This window comes from Herpailurus yagouaroundi, unplaced genomic scaffold (assembly GCF_014898765.1).
Source record: "Herpailurus yagouaroundi ecotype Mexico unplaced genomic scaffold, PumYag 141, whole genome shotgun sequence".
Lineage (NCBI taxonomy): Eukaryota > Metazoa > Chordata > Mammalia > Carnivora > Felidae > Herpailurus > Herpailurus yagouaroundi.
The window spans coordinates 50,887,797-50,901,888 of record NW_024412396.1 but is presented as its reverse complement, the minus strand read 5'-3'; the positions used below and the strand labels follow the sequence as shown (position 1 = coordinate 50,901,888).

The 14,092-nt window shown below is 44.3% G+C and overlaps 2 protein-coding genes across 10 annotated transcripts in view; one reads left to right on the top strand and one right to left on the bottom strand.

The window, feature by feature from the left end:
• Window positions 1-14,092, bottom strand: part of LRRC74A (leucine rich repeat containing 74A) — a 47,566-nt gene that overhangs the window by 31,668 nt on the left and 1,806 nt on the right. Inside the window, exon 1 of one of the 8 annotated variants that reach the window (XM_040477806.1) lies at window positions 1,027-1,403. The exons of the other annotated variants lie outside the window; for them this stretch is intronic. Coding sequence (XP_040333740.1) covers window positions 1,027-1,063 — 37 coding nt within the window. The 5' untranslated portion in view covers window positions 1,064-1,403. Of the gene's footprint in view, window positions 1-1,026; window positions 1,404-14,092 lie in introns of those variants that run through there. 8 annotated transcript variants of the gene reach the window in all.
• The window catches only part of ANGEL1 (angel homolog 1), a 45,619-nt gene continuing 33,096 nt past the window's right edge, over window positions 1,570-14,092 (top strand). For both annotated transcript variants that reach the window (XR_005791065.1, XM_040477792.1), the window contains exons 1-2: window positions 1,570-1,684; window positions 1,841-2,019. The gene's annotated coding sequence lies outside the window, so the exon portion shown is untranslated. The remainder of the gene's footprint in view (window positions 1,685-1,840; window positions 2,020-14,092) is intronic.

Genomic DNA, 14,092 nt, shown 5'->3' with positions numbered 1-14,092 from the left:
TGGGATCCTCTGTTGCCCTCTCTCTGCCCCTCCCTGGCTTGCACTCTCTCTCAAAAATAAATAAACATTAAAACAAAAAAGAAGGAAGAGCTTGCAAAATCTTGCTGGGGTTGAAACTAATTGCTATGATTAAATACACGTGTCCTAAGCTTCCCTTATAGCAGTCCCGATACTTTGCTGGACCTGAGTTTTCTGCGGCTGGACCACTGATCTGGGACTAGGATGAGTTCCTGAAAGCCACACATAGGAGTCTAGAGCTACTCCTCCCACATCCACAGGATGCAGTGTTTGGGGGAGCCATGCTCTACCAGCAGGTAACCCATCAAAACGTAGCCAATCTATTCTTTGGGTGGACTGAGCATTTGTGGCAGGGGTCCCCAGTTTTAACCACCCAAGTTCTCAGATGGCGGGCTTCCTAATAAGTTCATGCAGATGTTTTCTTAGTCCTTCTCCGTACACCAAGCTCCAGGAATTATTTCCGAGACTGTAAGACAAGGTCTGTGTGATAAGGGGTGGAAGTAATAGTGGCCCAGCAGTTAGAAGATATACAGCAGCTTAGCCATCAAATGCAGCCATCAAAAAGTTATGACTTTCTGAGTCTCAATATTCTCATTAGTCACACAATTTTAGAATTCCATCCAACCAGTAGAATGCTATTACGTGTTTAACTGGCTTTCCGGAAAAAAAAAAAAAAAAATCCTTGATTTGTAAAGTTAGCCAACTCAGGTGGGGTAAATATTCCCAGCATGGCTGATTTCAAACTACCAACATGACGTCAGACAGCTCACAAAGCGGAAATTAAAGTTGGCCAGAGCTAGTACGAGCCAATTCCAGCAGAGCATTGTCTCCAACTGTCTCATTCCCTGTTTGGGAGGCCCTGAGGCCAAGTTGACGTAACACATCATCCCGATTCTAGAGGATCCCGGGTGAGGAGGGAAGGGGGCTTCAGGGTCCCTGTGATCACTGGGTGTTATACTGAGATAGCCCAGAAGGGCCCGAGTGGTGAGAGATGGGATGCCTGTTCACCTTTTGTCTCAGGCTCAAGAGGTTCATCGTTGTCCATGGCGCCAGGGCCCTCTCGGGGGCCACTGTCCACTTCTTGTCACCTTTCTGCCACTTCCCTAAGAAGCACACCCGTCCATTCACTTCTGCCTCAAACTTCGTGCACCCTGCCCTGACACAGACAAATCCCAGGGGGGCTGTAGTTATTCTTCCTCCCCAGCAAGCCTGGAGAGAGTGGGCTTTGGTGGGAAGAGGACATGCGTGGATTTGACCCCAACTCTGTCTGGGAGAAGCAGCTAATTGCTGAGATCATCAGGGAGAGTGGTATGGCTCTATTCCCGGGAGCCCTGTCAAAAGGATGCCCACCCTCCTGCGACTTTGTGACTTAAGAGCCACTTTAATGTCACCTCTTCAACATTCCATGACCTCATGCAGCCATTGTGATCCACATGGGTGGACCTGGCAACAGCCAGCCTCCCGCCCTCTTGGTGGCTCTGGCAGTCCTCTTTCCTCATATGTCCACTGGGGCCGAGCCCGGGCTCGGCTGTGAGTGGGCAGGTGTTGTGGGGGGGCTTCTTGGTGGTGGCGTTTCCCTCTGAGTCAGGAACAAATCCAAGCCCCTTAATCAGGTGACTGTGAAGACGCACCACCATGTTCTTCTCTCAAGGTGGTTGTGCTTCAGGTATGACATATTTCAGTGATGGGTGAAGTCAGTTTTCTTCTACCCTGTTCTCATTCCTTTTTTCTTTCCCCCTTGGGAGAGTATCCTCAACGTTGGAGCAGAAGATCAAAAGCAAAGCACGACAAACATATGCTCTATCACTACAATTTGTTGCAGCCGAAGTACTGTTCAATCCAAACTACTGGGCTGCCTAACTCGAAACCACTCAACCATCATTCCCGCGCTTGGCTGTTTTCACATGTCTTGGAGTTGAAGTTCACTTGCAGTTTACTATCAAGAGAATCTGGAGCCGTGTTTGTTCCTTCTTGATAAGTTTCCAGCACATCAACGGTCAGGTCAGTGACTGGAGGGCTTGGGGACACGGAAATCCCTCTTTGCCACTCAGAAGAATGAGGAACATCTGGGAATTTGTGTAGGGAGAACATAGTTAGAGGCTTGGACCAAAAGAAACATGTACATCTGACACATTACTCATTCCTTCAGGCATTTGTTCTGAAAAATATTTATAGAGCATCTATTATGTAAAAGGCACTATGCTAGGCACCACTGTGGGGAGGGAATGCAGACATGATTATGGCTTGGACCCTTCAAGGCATGTATGATACAAGATAGAAATTGACACAGCTACTCCTAGGGTATGAGGGTTGTGGGCAAATATTTTTGGCAGAGCTCCTGTTCACATAAAGAATTGGAGTCACCCCAAATCAGCATGGCCACACCAGTCTAGGGGTCCCATCTCATGTAGTTCCTTGAAATAAACACCAAATAGACCAGGGGGACTGGTCAACTCCCACGATGATTTGGTAAGCATGAGTCCTGGAGACTCTTTGGGCATCAGGTCTACACCGTGCTGGTGAAGCGGATAGAAAATGTCCTTAAAGGAGAAAAATGGGGACTGGAGAGTATGTAGGTCCTGGTCTAAACTCTAGGTGCTCTGCCTAAACAGCACCATGTGGTCTCAGGCCCCAAGGGCAAATTAGAAAATTTGGAGGAAAGCACTCTAGCCACCAGGCAGAGGCACCAGGCAGTACTGGAAATTGATAAGGATCATGAGGGAGATTTGCTGGGAGTTCAAGGGAAAGTGAGGTTTCTTCATGCTGCGGAGCATTTGTGGGCTCTGGACAAGTAGAGTCCTGGCAAAAGGCATTTCTAGGAAGGCAGAATAAAGGAAGGAAACAGAGCCCAAGGTGGGTTTGGAGGAGTATAGGGTGCAAAGAGTAGTGGGAAAAAGAGGCGCAAAAGGAACACGAGCTATTTCATAAACAGATTCAAATGCAGTGAAAAGTCAATAGAAAGCCACTGAAGATTTTTGAACAGGAGCATGATTTAATCAGGGCTTCTCTTTATAATGATGGGCAGCAATTATTTACTTATTTGGGGAAGAGTTCATTCTGGAGAAATAAAAATGTTCAGGAACCACAATTTAAAAATTTTGTATCTTTTTAGAAATCATGAAATGTAATACCTTCAACTTCTTTTTGTGTGCTATTTTGAAAGTTTATTATTATTATATCCTGTTTTAATTCAAGTTTTAATTTTGAAATATTTTGGATTATAGCAGAGTTACAAAAATAGTAGAGTTCCTGTATACTCTTCATCCAGCTTTCCCTTGTGTTAACATCTTGCACAAACATTACCAAAACTGAGGAATTAACAGTGCTACAATGCTATTGACTACATTACAGACCATTTTTATATTTTATCAGTTTTTTCACTAATGTCCATTCTTTGTTCCAGGATCCAATCCAGGATCCCACACGTCTCTCCCAAAATATGACATTTCTTTAGTCTTTGTCTCTCATGACCTTGACCCCTTACAGAAAGTACTGGTCAGATATTTTGTGTAATGTCCCTCAATTTGCGCTTGTCTGATGTTTTCTCATGATTACTGGGAAGGGTGCCAAAGTTGATGTGCCCTTCTCAGTGTGTATCAGGGACACATGATATCAATATGTATCACATAGATCTCTTGGTCAGGGTGGTATCTGCTGGGTTTATCTACTGTAAAGTTCTTTTCCCCTTTGTAATCAATACATATTTTGGAGAAGATATTTTATGCAAATATCTTATTTCTGCTTAAAATTTTTGCTCAATAATTTTAATATCATAAAATTAAAAAAAAATTTAAACTTTTTTTTTTTTAATTTTTTTTTCAACATTTATTTATTTTTGGGACAGAGAGAGACAGAGCATGAACGGGGGAGGGGCAGAGAGAGAGGGAGACACAGAACTGGAAACAGGCTCCAGGCTCTGAGCCATCAGCCCAGAGCCTGACGCGGGGCTCGAACTCACGGACCGCGAGATCGTGACCTGGCTGAAGTCGGACGCTTAACCGACTGCGCCACCCAGGCGCCCCCAAAATTTAAACATTTTAAAAAATGTTTATTTATTTATTTTGAGGTGGGGAGGGGCAGACAGAGAGAGAGAGAGAGAGAGAGGAGGGAGAGAATCCCAAGCAGGCTCCATGCAGACAGTGTGGAGCCTGACATGGGGCTCCCATCCCATGAAACTGTGAGATCATGACCCGAGCCGAAATCAAGAGTTGGATGCTTAACCAACTGAGCCACCTGGGCACCATCCAGCACCCATGGATTTTATTGAGATCTTGCCTCAACAAGTACTATTGTCGTGTTCTAATGGCGATTTTCTGTTCCTACCATCCTTCTTTGTTAATTGGAATTTTGTAAGAAAGAGTGGTCCCTTTCCCTCATTTATTTATTTGGTTGTTTATATTAATAGGGATCATGGGTGCTTATTTTATTATTCGGGTTACAATACAATACTATCATTATTTTGCTGTTCACATTCCAACTTTGGCTATGGGAGCTCATTCAGGCTGGCCCCGGTGCCCTTTTGACATGCTCTCCGCCTTTCATTTTTATTTGTTTTCATACCACAGGCATCAAGCACTTTTCCCAGGAGAGTGAAAACCTAGATGTGGGTGCTGGCATGCTCATCAGCGTTAAGTTCTTTTTTTTTTTTTTCAACGTTTTTTATTTATTTTTGGGAAAGAGAGAGACAGAGCATGAACGGGGGAGGGGCAAAGAGAGAGGGAGACACAGAATCGGAAACAGGCTCCAGGCTCCGAGCCATCAGCCCAGAGCCTGACGCGGGGCTCGAACTCACGGACTGCGAGATCGTGATCTGGCTGAAGTCGGACGCCTAACCGACTGCGCCACCCAGGCGTCCCATCAGTGTTAAGTTCTTACTGCTTCTAGTCCTTTTCAGTGGGTAGAGCGAGGAAATGGGTGCTAGCATGTATGTATGGGTACTGACCTGCGTATAACACACATCTGTATTTATTTCCATACCCATCTATCTATATGTATGTGAAACAAAAGCCACAGATACACCAATACCTCTGCTTGTAAGCCAGCACCACAGGAGACATTCATGTCTTTCCCCAGTGCGTATTTGTCATTTCTTTCTCGTCAAGAAACCCGGCTCTTGTTTTCTACCATATACTTACTTATTTGCTCATCTCTAGTATACATATAAAATAGTTTCAGGATTGGTAAACCATAACAGGGGAAACAAATTTACCAACTAGAATATAGTGTTTATTATGTAGGGGTTTTTGTTTTTTGTGAGTGTGTGTTCATCCTTATGTATCCAGTTAAGACACTTGCCCTGCCCCCCAAATTATTTAGGTCTACTCTTTCTTCCTAGCCCCTTCTTTGTGGTTATTTGATGCATTTGTAACATAGGTGCACTTGTCACAGCCTGCATTTCATCTTTCCCCGCTTATCTTGGTTGATTTTACTTGATTTACATACAGCAACATCCACTTCGTGCAGCACGGTTCTGTAGGTTTCAACAAATGCAGAGAATCATGTGTTTACTACCATGCTTCCACTCGAAACAGTTCCATCACCCCCAACTTTCCCTCATGCTGCCCCTTTATGATTAAGCCCTTCCCCCAACCTAACCCCCAGCAATCATCGTTCCGTTTCCAACATCATGGTTTTACCTTTTCCGGAGTCCTATAAACGAAATCATACAATGTGTGGTTTTGGGGGTGGCTTCTTTCATTTAAGATTTATCCTTATTGTTGCATGAAGCTGTACCTTGTTGTTCCTTTTTATTGCGGAGTAATATTCCACTGTAGGATGTCCCACACTTATCCATTCACCTGCTAGCTCTTCATCTTTCCCCTTTTTTGGTGATTATGAACAAAGCAGCTATAAACCATCACATACAGGTTTTTGTGTGAACGTAAGATTTCATTCCTCTTGAGTATTAAATACCCAGGAGTGGCATTGTCACGTGTATATAGCAGGTGTATGTTTAACCTTGAAACCACCATGTTGTTACCCGAAGTCTAAAGGGGGTGTACCGATTTGAATTCTCAGTAGGAAGATATGGTAGCATCAGTTGCTCGACATTCTCGCTATCACTTGATTATGTTTTTGGGTTTTTTTGCCATTCATATATCTTCTTTATCATTTGTTCAGATGTTTTGCCCATTTTAAATTGGGTGGTTTATTTTCCGATGGAGTTTTGAGAGTCCTTGATATATTCTGAAGTCCTTTGTCAGAAATGTGGTTTCGCTTCTTATCCTTAACAGTGTCTTTCACAGAGAACACACTTCAATTTTGATAAAGTCAAATAATTTTGATAATTTTTCAGAATCCATAATCAAAACATTTTCAAAATTTATCAAAATTATCAATTTTTTTTCTTTTATGGATCATGTTTTTGGTGTCATAGCTAAACTTTCTGCCCACCCCAAGTTCATGTAGATTTCCTCCTGTGTTGCATCATAGAAGCTTTACAGTTTTAGTGTTTACATTTAGGTCTGGGATCCACTAAAATTTATGGTAACATAAAATGTATCGTTTTAACCCTTTTAAAGGACACAATTCAGTGGCATTAAGTACATTAACAATGTTGTATAACCATCACCATTTGTTGTTTTTTCTCCATTTAATTGCCTTTCTACCACTGTCAAAAGTCTGTTGACTATATGTATCCTTTGGTGTTATTTGTGGGGCTAGCATTTCAGACTGTATAACCAGCATGTTACATTCCATCTAATCAAAATGCTGTACTTTTAAACTACTAATTTGTGAGATGAGCCCCTGAGGCGCTCGGAGGTAGGCATAGGCATTTAGGGGGCGGCAGGTAAACTAACTCCACAGTTAATCCACAGAGCAGGGACAAAAGAGAGTCCCTGGGGAGGAGGGGAGCTGTGATTTTGACTTGGAATGAGTCAAAGAGAATGTCACCCGGGGTGAGGTATGGCCAGTTACTAAGAGAATGAAAATTTCTTCCTTTATAGCCAATTTTATTGCTACAACACTTCCACTAGTGGGGAACACGGCAGAGGGACGCTTTACTATCCTATAAGCTATCATTTATATGGCACTTGTAAGTGACCACACTGTTCTGTAGAGTTCACATTTAAATTGTCTATTATTATGCTATTATGAGATACTATGTTTAAATTTTTTTTTAATGTTTATTTTTTGAGAGAGAGAGAAAGAGAGGCAGAGTGCCAGTGGGAGAGGGGCATATGAGATACTATTTTTTAAACTTTTATTTATTTATTTTGAGGGGGGAGGGGCAGAGAGAGAGGGAGAGAGAGAACTCCAAGGCTTGGCACAGAGCCTGATGTGGGGCTTGACCCCATGGCTCAGACCTGAGCCAAAATCAGGAATCAGATGCTCAACCAACTGGGCCACCCATGTACCCTGAGATACTATTTTTAATTACCATTTTACAGAGGAGGAAACTGAGCACAGAGAGGCTAAGTAAGTAGCCCAAGATCACACAGCTAAAAAGTGGCAGAACTGGGATATAGATGAAGTCTGGCTGCAAAGCCCATGCTGCCTCTCTGCACTGACCCCCTTGCTGTTAATTTAACATGACAAGGTTGTTCTCCATTCAGGGCAGCTGCTGTTCATGGTTTAGAAGGGTCTGGGTGCGGGTGATATATTTCAAGAATTGTTAAACTATAGTAGAGTATATATAGAGGACCAACTCTGGACCACTGCTGTTTTGTAAATGAAGTTTTCTAAAAATACAGTCACTATCACTCATTTAGGTATATCTGTTGCTGCCTTCATGCAGTCACATGGCAAAGTCAAGCAGTTGCTACAGAGATCCATGGCCTGCAAAGCCAAAAATATTTCCTATCTGGTCCTTTAAGGAAAAGTTTGCCATTGTATTTGATAGCCACTAGCATAAGATCATAAGATAATGAAGGTTCCAGCTCTCCAATGAAAGAATGGAGGGAAAAGAATCCAAGAAAGTTGGCAGAAACCATGTTAGAAAGCAAGATGAGGAAGCACATGGCCACCTGGGTAGCTCAGTCAGTTGGGCAACTGACTCTTGGTTTTGGCTCGGGTCATGATCTCACGGTTCATGGGATCGAGCCCCACGGTGGGCTCTGTGCTGACAGCATGGAGCCTGCTTAGGATTCTCTCTTTCTCCCTCTCTCTCTCTCTCTCCCTCTCTCTCTCTCTATCTCCCCCCCCTCCTCTCTTTGCTCCTCAAAATAAATAAACAAACATATTTTAAAAATTAGGAAGCACAACCAAAGAAAGAAACAGACGCCATTATTATTAGATGTAATAAGATCCCATTTTATGCAAGGGCTTTTCAAAACAATGATAGTTGTTGGGGCGCCTGGGTGGCTCGGTTGAGCGTCCAACTTCGGCTCAGGTCACGATCTCACGGTTCCTGAGTTCGAGCCCCGTGTCAGGCCCTGAGCTGATGGCTTGGAGCCTGGAGCCTGTTTCCGATTCTGTGTCTCCCTCTCTCTCTGACCCTCCCCCATTCATGCTCTGTCTCAGAAATAAATAAGCATTAAAAAAAAAAAACAAAAAAAACAATGATAGTTGTAAATCAAGTGAGATTTCAAATATGAGGGGGTCTTTTCCTCTTGCACTGCTGGTGGGAATGCAAACTGGTGTAGCCACTCTGGAAAATAGTGTGGAGGTTCCTCAAAAAATTAGAAATAGATCTACCCTATGACCCAGCAACAGCACTGCTAGGAATTTACCCAAGGGATACAGGAGCCCTGATACATAGGGGCACTTGTACCCCAATGTTTATAGCAGCACTTTCAACAATAGCCAAATTATGGGAAGAGCCTAAATGTCCATCAACTGATGAACGGATAAAGAAGTTGTGGTTTATATACACAATGGAATACTACTTGGCAATGAGAAAGAATGAAATATGGCCTTTTGTAGCAAAATGGATGGAACTGGAGAGTGTGATGCTAAGTGAAATAAGTCATACAGAGAAAGAAAGATACCATATGTTTTTACTGTTATGTGGATCCTGAGAAACTTAACAGAAGACCATGGGGGAGGGAAAGGGGAAAAAAAAAAGTTAGGGAGGGAGGCAACCCATAAGAGACTCTTAAAAACTGAGAATAAACTGAGGGTTGATGGGGGGTGGAAGGGAGGGGAAAGTGGGTGATGGGCATGAAGGAGGGCACTTGTTGGGATGAGCACTGAGTGTTGTATGGAAACCAATTTGACAATACATTTCATATTAAAAATAAATAAAGAGAAAAAAATGGCAAATATGAGGGGGTCTTTGAAAGAAAGGCACTTGCAGAATGATAAAGCAAGAACCGCCCCATTATGTGTCTACTTTTGCAAGTGTGGATTTTATTATGCTTGGTTTCCTTATGAGACTGAAGCTCTTCATTCATTCGGTGTGTTGAATGCCCTAGTGCTGGGCTAGGCGAGGGGAACAGAGTGGTGAACCTCATGAGGGGTACTGATGAGTAAAAAGACAGTGACCGTGTTGGGTCCAGAATAAGCAAGGATGAGAGAAAAGCAAAGAGGAGGAGGCTGCTGGTCCAGCCTGAGGGCAGTGGTACGTTTGTGTGGGGGTCGTGCTGGAGATTTGGGAGGGCTTCCTTGAGGAAGAAATGTCTAGGCTGAAACTTGAAGGTCCATTGGGCAGATGAAGGCAGGGGCAGGGGCAGACCCAGGGGAGGAGGAGTATTTGAGGCTGGGAAGAAAGCATATACAAAGTCCCTGCAGCATGCCGAGGCCATCACAGGTGGTTTAGTGAAGCTGGGTTGGGATCCTCATTGAGGGGAGTGGTGATGGAAGGGAAAGGCAGACAGAAGAGATAGGAGGTGAGCAGAGGCCAATAACAGAGAGCCTTTGGTGTTGTGCTAAGGAGCTTGGCCTGCATTTGAGGACAGTGGGGTTTACAGAGAGGTTTTAAGCATCAGTGTGACCTGACATGATTCCCAGAGTAGAAATATTGCTCTGGCTGCAGCGTGGAAAGCAGACTGGGGAAAGGAGGAGGGTCAAAGCCAGGTAGAGGTGGCTGCAGGGGGCACCTGGGTGGCTCAGTTGGTTAAGCGTCTGACTCTTGATTTCAGCTCAGGTCATGATCTCACGGTTCGTGAGATCAAGCCCCGCGTTGGGCTCTGTGCTGACACGGTGGAGCCTGCTTGGGATTCTCGTTCTCTCCCTCTCTCTCTGCCCCTACCCCACTCATGCTCACTCTCTCCCCCTCTTAAAAATAAAAAAAAAGGGGCGCCTGGGTGGCTCAGTTGGTTAAGCATCCGACTTCGGCTCAGGTCATGATCTCACGGTCCATGAGTTCGAGCCCCGCGTCGGGCTCTGTGCTGACAGCTCAGAGCCCGGAGCCTGCTTCAGATTCCGTGTCTCCCTCTCTCTCTGACCCTCCCCCATTCATGCTCTGTCTCTCTCTGTCTCAAAAATAAATAAACATTAAAAAAAATTTTTTTTTAAAAAGAAAAAAAAGTGGCTGCAGGGATGAAGTGGACTTACTGAATAAATATAAACAAGGCCAAAACACTTGGACTCGGAACAGCTCGGATATGAGAGTAAAAGGGAAAATAAAAAGCCTGAGGCCAGGGTAACTTGGTAGATGACTGTGCCATTCAGAGCCAAGAGGACAGAAGAGCTGAGGGGACAGAGGGGCAGTCATTTTTGGAGAATGGTGGGGAAAGGTGCTGAATGCAATTTGGGGTGTGTTGAATCTCTAAGGTGCCTCCGGGCCATCTATTGGAGAGGCCGATAGGCAAAAGGATTTATGAGTCTGTGGCCCAGGGAAAGGATTAAAAATGTAGATATGTGAGTTGTTGGTAGGTGAATGGTATCTGAAGCCATTGGAAGGGTGAACATTTCTCAAGGAGGGATTTTAAAGTAAGAAGAGGAAAGAGACCAAGGGTGAAATCCTGGGAACACCATCATTGAAAGGGGGGTGTTCAGGGGAACAGAAATAAAAGACACTAGGACAAATGTCCACAGTGTCAGAAGGAAAAGAAAAATGTCAAAGAAACCAACAGGAGAGAATCTTAGAAGAGGCGAGGAGTTAGGCAAGATTACAGAACATTCAAGAAATAATAAAGCCTGAAGGGTGCCCATTAAATGTGGCCACAAGGAAGGCACTGGGAAATCTGGCGGGGAGTTTCAGTGGAGTGATGAGGACAGAAGCCCCACTGCAGTGGGATGAAGATGAGACGAATGAGAGATGAGGAAGTATGGATATCAGGAGTGGACAACTCAAGAAGCCTGGCTATGAAGGAGACGTGGGGAGATGGAGGGATGGCTGCAGGAGGACTTGGGCTGGGGGAGAGTTCTGTATAGGAGATCCGAAGCATGGTTAAATGCTGATGGGAAGGAGTCCAGGAAAAAAAGGAGAGTGGTGAGCAGAAGGAGCATAATCTCTGAAGAAGCAGGAGGAGAGGATCCTATGAAAGATGGAATGGCCAGCCATCGTGTTGGGAGGGAAGGAAGGCAGTTAGAGTTGCCTGTCAGTGAGTTGGTGTGGCAACAAGCAGTAGAGAATTTTCACTTGGTGGCTCTAGTTTTTCTCTAAAGTTGGTAGGGAGACGATCTCCAGAGAACAAGAAGGGACATCATAGGACAACAAGTTTGAGAAGAATGGTCATCGTGGAAAGGGAGAGAAACCTAGTTAAGAGCACAGGATTGCTGGGGAGGGTTGAGGGCTGAAGTGAGGTTGGAGGCCAGCGCACTAGGAGCTCCAGTCCAAGGGGCTGGTAATTTTATTCACCAGTGCTCAGCAGCCCAGATGTAAGAGCCAAGAAGGAGAATGGTTTTACTTGGCCTAGGAGTAATCAAAGAACAATGGGCAAGAGAGATGATACTGGGAAGCCAGTGATTTAAAAGATGGCTCATGGGGGGGGGGGGGGCGCACCTGGGTGGCTCAGTCAGTTAAGTGTCAGTTCGGCTCAGGTCATGATCTCACAGTTTGTGAGTTCAAGCTCTGTGTTGGGCTCTGGGCTGACAGCTTGGATCTTGGGGCTTGCTTCGGATTCTGTGTTTCCCTCTCTCTCTCTCCCTGCCCTTCCCCTGTTCGCACTCGTGCCTCTCTCTCTCTCAAAAATAAACATTAAAAAAAAAAAAAAAGATGGCTCATGGGGATTCCATGTTGGATAGAGAAAGAAATGGTGATTGAGGGAAAGTGTGAGGACAGAATAGAGAAACCGAGGGTTTGATGGAGTTAGAGAACTGCTTAAGTAGAAGCAAAAGTGGGCCATGAGGTGATCTGTTGGAGTGCGTGTGTGAATTTATGATTTTGGAGGCAGCGCAGTACCCATTAACGATACTCCAAGGGTATCTGATGTACAGTGGGAATGAGGCCACCGAGGAGGTGGTGACAGTGAGCTTCTAGGGCTTGGGATGGCTCATCCACATTGGGCATAGGAGGATTTGAGGTAGGAAAAACGGAGTCTAAGGCTAGAGTCTGCAATGAAAGAGGAGGAGGGTGCTGGAGGTCAGGAAAAGACAGGATGAGGCTGGGGTAACACTGATGAGTGCTTGATAAACATCTAATGGATACATGAATGTGTGAACGAGTGAATGAGTGAATGTATCAATTCAGACTAATCTGGCACATTCTGGGAATATCTAGCCATAAATCCCAAGATCCAGGAGGAAACACTAGGCTAACAGAAGCCAAGTTAGGAGAAGTGTACGGGTGTCAAGTTATCATAAGATTTGAATGGAGGCAGTTCTTTTCAGTGTATCCCATCTGAGAGGCTGTTGAGCCCTCTAGACCTGCGCAGGTTCAAATACGATATCTACAAGCCCCTTGTAGCCACTGAGCACTTGAATTGTGGCTAATCTAAACTGAGATGTGCTATCACATATACTGGATTTCAAAGACTTAGTACAAAAAAAGAGGAAAAAAAAAAGAACATAAGCTGCCTTATTTTAAAATATTGATGATGTTGAAATGCTGATATTTTGGATAAATGGGGTTAAATAAAACATACTATTAAAAATTAATTTCACCGTTTCTTTTTTTTTGTTTTTTTGTTTGTTTTGTTGTGCTTTTTATGAGGCTACTAAAATTTTCCAATTATATACGCGGCTCACATTATATTTCTCTTGGGCACCTTTGCTCTAGGCCTTGCTCAGTAGCTTCTGCAATCCTGAAAGGAAGCTTCATGACAGCCTGTGTAATGTACACGTTCGACCAATAAATTAATAAGGGCAGCCATCTTGAACTTCCACACATACCTGCTGGCATAAGTGAAATTTGAACCCGCAAGAACTTAAGTTTCTTGCATACAGAAAATTTCCCTGTAAAAGAACATTTTATATCCCTCAAAGTATTGCAAAACCTTCCACTCGCCCTATTCGCCCTATTCGTTAGGTTCTGCGTCCTTGAAACCACCCAGTGGTTTATCATTGCCTCCACTGTTATCACAGTTGGGATGAATCGAGGGACTCATCCGGTCTCTCTTCTTGGAATATTTCTGACATGACGAAGCTGCAAATCGTAGTACCACATTACAGTTTGGAAAGCCCTTATTTCTGCCAGAGATTGTAGAAGGTGACCCTACATTAGTAGTAGCCAGAGCTGGTTTGCGCTTACGTTAAAAACATGCATATAATGGTAAACACTAAGAGCTTACCCTGGGTTGGGCACAGTGAGGAAACGAGGTTTCAAGAGGTTCAGTAACTCGAGAGGTTCCACAGGTAGGAACTGGCAAAGCCATGGTCTGAACTCAGGTGGCCTCACTCCAAAACATGTGATGCTCGCAACCCCCTACCCTTTCCAACATAGCTGAAAGTGGATTAGGAAACAAAAAGAGATCAGTCTTGCTTACTTGGCCTCGGGAAAAGCCTCTGAAAGAATATGGCATGAGCTGGCCTGACACATTTTGCTCACACATGCATTGAACAGCACAGTTGAGGATTAGGTCCTTTAGCAGAGGTTCCCAAACTGTATACCAGAATAACCTGGTCAGTGTCCATGGGCCCATTCCAGACCTGTTAAATCAGAACCCCGGGAGTAGGGTCTAGGAGTTTGTACTTTTAAAACATTTCCAAGTGGATAAGGGAACCCTCATTTCACAAAATGAAACACAGTCCCTAGGTAAGTACCTTGATTTGGGATCTGATTTACAACTTGGACTTCTCAGTAACCACT